Source organism: Bos indicus x Bos taurus, chromosome 8 (assembly GCF_003369695.1).
Source record: "Bos indicus x Bos taurus breed Angus x Brahman F1 hybrid chromosome 8, Bos_hybrid_MaternalHap_v2.0, whole genome shotgun sequence".
NCBI classification, from domain to species: Eukaryota; Metazoa; Chordata; class Mammalia; order Artiodactyla; family Bovidae; genus Bos; species Bos indicus x Bos taurus.
Genome location: NC_040083.1, coordinates 17,257,555 through 17,268,049, shown reverse-complemented (window position 1 = coordinate 17,268,049; position 10,495 = coordinate 17,257,555). Strand labels below are relative to the sequence as shown.

The window sequence follows — 10,495 nt, the reverse complement described above, 5'->3', positions numbered from 1 at the left end:
GGTGGGCCACCGCAAAATATGCTACAATGGCATATTAATTATTTGAATTGAAGTTGCTTCAATTCTTCACTGAAGAAGCAGTGAACCCAAGAAGAAAATTCTGAGCCTCTTCTGTCTCCCTGAAAAGCAGAAAATAAATCTCTCATGTGAAAAGTGCACTCCCAGGGACTTCCCTGGTGGTTAAGAATCCACCTTCTGAGGCAGGGGACATGGGTTCAATCCATGCTCGGGGAACTAAGGTCCCATGTGCCACATGGCAACTAAGCCTATGTGCTACAACTAGAGCGCTTGCATGCCGCAATGAAAATCCAGCACAGCCAAAAAAAAAAAAGTGCATTTCCTGCATCTGAAAGTAAGACGGCTTTACAGTGGAGACAGAATTACAGCCAAGAAGCCTCCTGTTACTTTTTTTGTTTACTACGCCAAACCCAAACTCTGTTTAGATTCTTTACAAATTACACATGCCAAATCTAAGTTTCTTTATCCTGTAAATTCCTCACTGTTTCTTTGACAGCTCATACAACTCAATATCAAAAAAAAAAAATCAAAAAATGGGGCCTTCGCAGCCTTCGGACAGCTCGCTTCGCGCAGCCCGCCGCCCGCCGCGCCCGGCCCGACCTCGCCCCGGCCTCGGTCCGCTGAACTCGCCCCCTCCCCACCCGCAGACATGTCCGAGGCCAAGAACGGCCCCGAGTACGCTTCCTTTTTCGCGGTCATGGGTGCCTCAGCCGCCACGGTCTTCAGCGCCCGGGGCGCCGCCTACGGTACAGCCAAGAGCGGCACGGGCATCGCAGCCATGTCTGTCATGCGGCCAGAGATGATCATGAAGTCCATCATCCCGGTGGTCATGGCGGGGATCATCGCCATCTATGGTCTGGTGGTGGCAGTCCTCATCGCCAACTCCCTGAATGACGGCATCAGTCTCTACAGGAGTTTCCTTCAGCTGGGCGCGGGCCTGAGTGTGGGCCTGAGCGGGCTGGCGGCGGGCTTCGCCATCGGCATTGTCGGGGACGCAGGCGTGCGTGGCACCGCCCAGCAGCCGCGGCTCTTCGTGGGCATGATCCTCATCCTCATCTTCGCCGAGGTGCTCGGCCTCTAGGGTCTCATCGTCGCCCTTATCCTCTCCACAAAGTAGCCCTGCGGGCCGCCAGCCACAGAATACAATTGATGTCAAGACCACCCCCTTCTCATTCCACAACGAACAGCCTGACACACGCACGGGGCAGCCGCCCGCCAGTAGTCGGTCTTGTAAATGCGCAGTGTCCCAGTGCCCACCGTCTGTTGCCCCAGCCTCGCCCCTGCCCGCCCCGCCCCGTGCTGTGGACATCTGGGCCCACCAGTCCCCACCCCGGCCCTGACCAGTGAGGACGCCGACCTCCGGCCGCCCCCGCCCATCTGCCCTAGAGTGCTCTGTGTATAAGGATGAATTAGAGTTGTCATTTTCTCTTCACTGGATGTTTATTTATAAAGATTTGACCTGTTCATACGTCTGTGGAGCAGCTCTCCGTCTCCCAACTCTATAGTAACCCTGCAAGGTGCTCAGCATCAGGAATTATTAGAGAAATGCGAATCAAAACCATAATGAAACATCACTTCCCACAGGTCAGAACGGCCATCATCAAAAATCTACAAGTAATAAAGGGAGGGTGTGAAGAAAAGGGAACCCTCCTGTTCTGGTGAAGGGAATGTAAATTGGAGCTGCTACTATGGAAAACAGTACAGAGGTTCCTTAAAAAATTGGAAATAGACTTGTCATGTGATCCAGTGATCCCACTCCTGGGCACTAATTCAAAAAGATACATGCACCTCAATGCTCACAGCAGCACTACACACAATAACCAAGACACGGAAGCAACCTAAGTGTCCATCAATGAATAGATAAAGAAGATGAGGTATATTTATAAAATGTAATATTACTCAGCCATACAAAAGAATGAAATATTGTCACTGGCAGTAACATGGATAGACCTGGAGAATATCATACCAAGTGAAGTAAATCAGACAGAAAAAGACAAATATTATACAGCATCACTTACATATGGAATATAAAAAGATAATACAAATGAATTTATTTATAAAACAGAATAGACTCACAGACATAGAAAACAAACTTAAAGTTACCAAAAGGGAAAGGGAGTAGGGAAGGATAAATGAGAAGTGTGGATTAAAAGATACACACTGCTGCTGCTGCTAAGTCGCTTCAGTCATGTCCAACTCTGTGCAACCCCATAGATGGCAGCCCACCAGGCTCCCCCGTCCCTGGGATTCTCCAGGCAAGAACACTGGAGTGGGTTGCCATTTCCTCCTCCAATGCATGAAAGTGAAAAGTGAAAGTGAAGTTGCTCAGTTGTGTCTGACTCTTCACAACCCCATGGACTGCAGCCTGCCAGGCTCCTCCATCCCTGGGATTTTCCAGCCAAGAGTACTGGAGTGGGGTGCCATTGTCTTCTCCGAGATACACACTATTATACATAAAAAAGGTAAGCAACAAAGATTCATCATGAAGAACAGGGAAGTATATGCAATATCTTGTAATAACCTATGATAGAAACTAATCTGACAAAATATATGTAACTGAATCACTTTTCTGTGTGCCTGAAACTAACACAACATTATAAATCAACTATATGTCAATTAAAATATATATATATATATATTGTTTCTTTGTTGTCACTTCTTAGGTCTCATTTCTATAAGACCTCTGTGGGCATGAGTTAAAATTTATTCCTCCTATGAATCTGTCTTGTGTCAATTTTATTATTAGTCCAGCCAGAAGAACTCAAGGGGCAGAAGAGCAAATTTCCCTTTCCTTGACATTGAATAAATTTCATTTATTTGTTTATATATAAAAGAAAGTTTAACTGGATATTATTTTAGACAGTTTAGAAAGTCCATTCTTAAAAATTGTGAAAATTAGTGAAAAGGTGAAATAAGTATCCTAAACACAGGAGCTAAAATTATAAAGCTTTTACAAGAGAGTATTGGAGAATATGTTCATGACTCATGAGTCAAGATTTCTTAGTTCATATAAAGCAATAACCATAAAAGAAGACAAAAACAGACTTCATCAAAATTAAAAACTTTTGCTCATCAAAAGACACCATTAAGAAAATGAACAGGCAATCCATAGACTTGGAGGAAACACTGGCAAAACGTATATTTGACAAAGGATTATTATCCAGGGTGTACAAAGAACTGTGGCACTTCAATAGTAGAAGACAACCAATTAAAAATGGGCAAAAGATTTGAAGGATCAAAAGTATATATGCCTGAATGGCCAATAAGCACATGAGAGAAATGCTCAGCATCACTTGTTATCCAAAAATGCAAATTAAAACCACGAGGAGACAAGACTACACACCCACCAGAGGGGCTATAGTCAAAGAAACGGACCCCAGTCGTCAGTGGAAGTGGGAATGGGGCACCTGAAGCAACGCTGTCCGTGGAAGGGTCACTGACGCAACTGCATGGGAACCAGTTGGCCAGTTTCTTCTAAAACAAAGCGTACGTGCCCACTGTGACCAGCACTTCCACTGAGGTATTTATCCAGTATAAATGAAGATATTGACATGTTCACAAAAAATACTCGTGAAGTTTACAGTGGCTTTACTCATATAGCCAACACCTGGAAAGGCTCACAGAGCCCATCAACAGAAAAACAGATGCTTACATGGTGGTAAGCAACGAAACTAGCAACACGAAGGAACAGATGACTGACACAGGAAAGAATGTGGATGACTCTCACGAATATTACGCACAGTGAAAGAAGTCTTGCACACCAAAGCGTATATACCATATGATCTCATTGACATGATGCCATAACAAAACTAATCGACAGTGGAAAAAACTCAGAGCAGGGGTTACCACTGGGCCTTGGAGGAGAGATTCCCTAAAAATAGGAGTGAGAGAACTTTCTGTGTTCTGTGTCTTGATAGCTTCTATGTGTACATATGTTTGTCAAAATGCAATGAACACACTCTTAAGATGGTGCATTTCATTGTAGATTTTAAATGCTAATATTAATAATATGCCTCTAAAGTATTTAGGGGAAGTATACTGATGTCTTTGATTTACTTTGAAGTAATCACAAATAATAAGATGGGTTAATGCATTGATAACTATGTAATAAAGCAAGACCAGTAATGCTAATAGTAGAATCTAGGAGCTGGATATGTGGGTGTCCCACAGCAAAATTCTTACAATGTTGCTACTTGCTTGAAAATTTTCACATCAAAATGCTAGAAAACATGAAAAAAATAAATATGAACTACAATACACACAACAGTAACTTATTTGGTCATTTATTATGTTTTAAATTATAATTATAGAAAAAGGCTTATTTGTTCAGGTCTTAAGACACATGCTGGCAAAGTAATGCTCAAAATTCTCCAAGCTAGGCTTCTACAGTACGTAAACCATGAACTTCGAGATGTTCAAGCTGGATTTAGAAAAGGCAGAGGAACCAGAGATCAAATTACCAACATCTGTTGGATCATTGAAAAACCAAGGAAGTTTCAGAAAAACATCTACTTCTGCTTTATTGACTACACCAAAGCTTTTGACTGTGTGAATCACAACAAACTATGAAAAATTCTTCAAGAGATGGGAATACCAGACCACCTGACCTGCCTCCTGACAAATCTGTATGCAGGTCAAGAAGCAACAGTTACAACTGGACATGGAACAACAGATGGGTTCCAAATCAGGAAAGGAGTACATCAAAGCTGTATATTGTCACCCTGCTTATTTAACTTATATGTAGAGTACATCATGCGAAATGCCAGGCTGCATGAAGCACAAGCTGAAATCAAGACTGCCGGGAGAAATATCAATAACCTCAGATATGCAGATGACACCACCCTCATGGCAGAAAGTGAAGAAGAACTAAAGTGTCTCTTGGTGAAAGTGACAGAGGAGAGTGAAAAAGTTGGCTTAAAACTCAACATTCAGAAAACTAAGCTCATGGCATCCAGTCCCACCACTTCATGGCAAATTAATGGGGAACAATGGAAACTGTGAGAGATTTTATTTTCTTGGGCTCCAAAATCACTGCAGATGGTGACTGCAGCCATAAAAATAAAAGATGCTTGCTCCTTGGAAGAAAAGCTATGACCAACCTAGACAGCAATTAAGAAGCAGAGACATTACTTTGCCTATAAGTTTCGTCTAGTAGAAGTTATGATTTTTCCAGTAGTCATGTATGGATGTGAGAGTTGGACTATAAAGAAAGCTGAGCACCAAAGAATTGATGCCTTTGAACTGTGGTGCTGGAGAAGACTCTTGAGAGTCCCTTGAAGTGCATGGAGATCCAGTCAGTCAATCCGAAAGGAAATCAGTCCTGAATATTCATTGGAAGGACTGATGCTGAAGCTGAAACTTCAATACTTCGGCCACCTGATGCGAAGAACTGACTCCTTGGAAAAGACCCTGACCCTGGGAAAGATTGAAGGCAGGAGAAGAAGGGGACGACAGAGGATGAGATGGTTGGGTGGCATTACTGACTCGATGGACATGAGTCTGAGCAAACTCTGGGAGTTGGTGATGGACAGGGAAGCCTGGCTTGCTGCAGTCCATGGGTCGCAAAGAGTAGGACACGACTGAGCAACTGAACTAAACTAAAGACACACACAAACAAGCTTAACTTTATTAAGCTCCATAAAGCAGGGGACTTTGCCTGTTTAACTGATTAGAAGTACCTAGTCTGGCTGGCATACGAAAGAAAGAAAGTGAAAGTGTTAGTGGCTTAGTTGTGTCCAACTCTTTGCAGCCCCATGGACGGTAGCCCACCAGACTCCTCTGTCCATCAGATTCTCCAGGCAAGAATACTGGAGTGGGGATCCATTTCCTCTTCAGGTGATCTTCCCGACCCAGGGATCAAACCTTGGTCTCCTACATTGCAGGCGGATTCTTTACCATCAGAGCCACCAGGGAAGTCCTCAGTCTAACATATTGTAGGTGCTAAATAAATATTTGTGAATGGACTTTTTCACATATAGTTGTTTTTTAAAAAAATTACTTATTTGGCTGAACTGGTTCTTAGTTATGGCACGTGATTCTTCGATCTTGGCCGCAGCATGTGGGATCTAGTTCCCTGACTAGGGATCAAACCTGGGCCCCACGCATTGAGGGCATGGAGTCTTAGCTACTGGATCACGGGAAGTCCCTTACATATAATTCTTAATCAGACTATTTCACTTTTAGAAAGTGAAATGTGATCAAAGCAATTCAAGTGTCTTCTAAAACCCAGCCCATGATCAGATATATTCCTAAACTCAGTTTAGAGGGTTCTAACACTGGTTAATATTAGTTGCCTAACTAAATTGATTTTTAAATGATGGGAGAGAATAAAATACAAAGAATTTCAAGAGTTCATGTAGTTCACCAATCTAAAACGGAATTTGGCATCAGAATTAACTGAGAGTTTTATAAAAATTATAGTTTTCAAAGCTACAATTTGGAGATTCAGATTCAATAGTTAAGTAGTTTTTTAAGTCCTCATGTGATTTTAGAGCATACGTAGGCTTGCCAATCAATTATCTTGTTCATTTCAACTACTTCAAATATATCTTTCAAAATGATCGCAAGAGAAGTAACTTTTATTTGGCTGCTTCCACATCAGCTAGTTAAGAATCTGCTGGCAACGCAGGAGACCCTGTTTTGATTCCTGGGTTGGGAAGAGCCCCTGGAGAAGGGAACTGCAGTATTCTGGCCTGGAGAATTCCATGGACTGCATAGTCCATGGGGGCGCAAAGAGTTGGACACGACTGAATGATTTTCACTTTCATTTTCTTACATACTAGTCACTGTGTTCTGTTATCTCATTATGATCACATAGCGACCCCTCCAGGTGAGTATTATTAACTCCACTTTACAGTTTGGAAGATTGAAACTAGGCGAAGATCCATCTCAGGGTCATTGGAAAAGACACTGATGCTGGGAAAGATTGATGGCAAAAGGAGAAAAGGGTGGCAGAGGATGAGATGGTTGGGTGGTATCACCAACTTAACAGACATGAATCTGATCAAACTCCAGGAGATTGTAAAGGACAGGGAAGCCTGGCGTGCTGAACCCCTTGGGGTTGCAAAGAGTCAGACATGACTTAGCGACTGAACAACAATAACAACAATGTTAAGTAACTTTGTCTTAGTTCATTAAAGCTATCCATAGAGGGGACTTCCCTGGTGGCTCAGCAGTAAACAATCTCCCACCAATGCAGGAAACAACATGTGATCCCTGGGTCAGGAAGATGTCCTGGAGAAGGAAATGACAACCCACTCCTGGAACATCCCATGGACAGAGGAGCCTGCAGGCTAGAGTCCATGGAGTTGTAAGAGAGTCAGACACAACTTAGTGACTAAACAACAACCAACTATAGAGGACACAGGATTTGAAGCCAGATGTGTCTACAAAGCTGTCCACTAGAGCAAATTTTTCATGAAAGATAAGGGTAAAAGTTAAAGCTTCTCATCTGGCATTAGTAACTGCGATGCTGTGCAGCAAGTTCTTAATTTATTACTTAAATGCCCATTGGTATAATCTTGGCCTCTGTCTCGTTTCAGTATCAATGGAAAAGAGCAGCCGATGTGACCCTTTATATATAGCTTCCAGAAGATCTTGGGAGGGAGTAAGGGAGGGAGGGAGAGTTCTAGATTTGTATTCTTCACTTCTTTCTAAACCTAGATAGCTCCACTTTAGATCCTCAGAGTTCTCCAAGTAATGTCCCAAATTAAATCTTGCTTTTTCCTCTGTCTCATGCACAAAAACAATAGTCTTTAGCTCTTCACCATTTGAACATATCTTAGGCAAACTCTCATCTGCCTTACTGCTAGAATAAGAAATTCTTGGCCAAGGTCTAAAGTAAATTGCTATTAATACCTCCTTCCTGGGTTGTTGAAGTGACTGGGCTTTAGTTCTCTCTCTCTGATGCTGTTTCTAGGTTACAAAAAATTTTACATATATTAACTAATTTAAACTAACAATTCTTTGAGGTTAATACTATTATTATGCCTCCATCTTATAGATGAGTACAACTGAAGCCCAGAGAATTTTGAGGCCAGAGGTGCTACAGCCAGGATTAGAACCAAGAAGGCTGACATCAGAGCAGAATTAATGTTTAGTTTTATTCTGAGAAAACTACCCAATACCTGAGGGTCTTTTTTGGAATATATTTTACTACTCTAAGAAGAGGTGATAAACTCATGACTCACTACCCATTTCTGAGTCTTTGACAGACTTCATTAGTAGATGGTGGCCTCCAGGTGGGTTCTCAGAATCCTTTGTAGAGCTCAGAGCAGACCTTACTGTCATTTGGAGTTGATATGTGAGAAACATACTACACGTCAAACATAAAATAGTGTGTGTGTGGGTGTTCAGTTGCTCGGTCATATCCGACACTTGGCGACACCACGGACTGCAGCTCACCAGGCTCCTCTGTCCATGGGATTTCCCAGGGAAGAATACTGGAGTGGGTTGCCATTTTCTCCTCCAGGGGATCTTCCTGACCCAGGGATTGAGCCTACATCTCCTGCATTGACAGGCGGATTCTTTACCCCTAAGCCACCTGGGAAGTCCCACATAAAATAGACCACTGACTAAAAATAGAGATGTATCTACAGCTACCAATTGTCTGCCCTTACTTTTCCCATTAAATGAAAATGCCCATTTGGCTCTCTCTTCATGCACCATCTATGATCAGTCACTTCTAGGCTGTTGGAACATAACTTGAAAATGTAAAATGCCTCTATCAATGATTAATGATGCTCTTACCCATTGCGTGCAGCCACTCAAGTGAGGAGATACAGCTTCGCCTGACATTCACAGAAGGGCACCAACGGCATTTAGGAACAAACAGGGGCACAGTAGTTGATGGTTCGTGGGTGCTGCAATTTCCTGGGATGGTATCCAATAATCAGACAAACCTCCCGTCAAGGCACTTTGTCTAATTTCTCAGCTTCTAGCTCCCTCATACATTTTAATCTATTCAGATCCTTGGAGCCACAAAAACGCTTGTATGGTGTGTGAAAGAGTCTCTGGTTCCAGAATTAACTTTGTCACTCCATAACTGGAGGTAGTCAAGATCCCTATCCTAAAACAATGTCCCACTGGGGATGTGCAAAAGTCCAGTTATCAGCCATTCATAGTGGAAAACCACAGGACAAAGAAAAGAGTCTGGCTTTGGCATCAGAAAAACGAAACCTGGCTCTATTTTCCTGGGTTGTTGTGGGCATGGCATCTAAGAAGTGGGGAGAACTATCACTCCCCACTGTTTTCATGATGGAAGACAATGTATATAAAGCACTTTGCACAGTGCCTGACACACAGGTAACTCATTAACATTATTATTATTATCACCATTATGTTTATTGCTAGAATTGCCATTTCCCTGGGTTCTCTCTTCATATATTACCCACACTCAGAGCAGTGACATTTGAAGTCCACACTGTCTATGTTTGATGGGGTTTTTCTTTCCTCTTTGGGGCCTAGGCAGCAATGATGGCATGAATCCCTTCAGCAGGAAGGACACTTCAAAAGAGGGAGTGGGCTGGCAGGAAGGCACCTGGCCTGTTTCACAGCTGTGTCTAAGGCCATCCATCCCTAAGAGTTAACATTCCCCATTCAGCAATTTTGTCCTTGCCAAGTGCCCTATTGAAACAAAAATCTTAAAAAAAAAAAGTCTGTCCAAAAGTAAAAAGGCAGTAAGAAGCAATGCAATGAGGCAAATGCTGTATATGAAGGTTATTTAAAATGTGACATAATTTTTTACACTATGTTTCAAACTTCTAACCACCCTGCCTGCTTATACCTGCCAAAAGCCTGAGATAATAGCAGATGGCACCTTAGGGACCACTTCCAGGCGTCTCCTGCCTTCTCGTTCCTCATTTGCAGAGATGTATAAAGGATTACATGGGTCCACATCTCACTTGAAAGTTCAAATCATATTCACTTGCTTTTAGATCATCCCTTTGTTCATTTATAGAGCCAGGGAATGTTTCCAGGTTCCAAACAGGGAAACAGGGGCTATTAGGCAACATACCTATCAAACAACTACAACTTTATAGTCCCTGCAGCATAGTTACTAGAGAAATACAGCAAGGGCAGGAAATGTCTTTAGCTATCAAGGTTATACTTTTATACAAGGTAATTGACATATAGATAAATAGATAGATAATCTCAAAGAGCCTGCATAACCCAGTCTCATAAAATACACCAAAAATAAAACCACTAGGCCACACAAATATTTTATTAGCAGGTTTTCACAGCTCTGATGAGGTTTTCACTGATGACATCTATACTTTCTCAGCTCAAGACATCAGAGATAAATTCAACAGTCATGGCAAATTTCCATGATAGCAAGTTAAAGAGTAGAGTTGCTAGAAGCATCACAGGGTGTCTCCCACGGAAATTACAAAATACCTCCACACACCAATGCTCAATTGCCGACCTGTTAGTCTTTGCTGGTCTGTAAAAATCTCTGGGACTCACTGAAATCCAAGGG

The 10,495-nt window shown here is 42.4% G+C and overlaps 1 protein-coding gene across 1 annotated transcript; it reads left to right on the top strand.

Annotated features, from left to right (window-relative positions):
- Positions 1 to 478: 478 nt before the first annotated feature.
- On the top strand, positions 479 to 1,486 carry LOC113896952 (V-type proton ATPase 16 kDa proteolipid subunit-like). Its single transcript, XM_027549100.1, has one exon. The coding sequence runs from the start codon at positions 668 to 670 to the stop codon at positions 1,097 to 1,099; it is 432 nt and encodes a 143-aa protein (XP_027404901.1). The 5' UTR covers positions 479 to 667; the 3' UTR covers positions 1,100 to 1,486.
- The last annotated feature ends 9,009 nt before the right edge of the window (positions 1,487 to 10,495 follow it).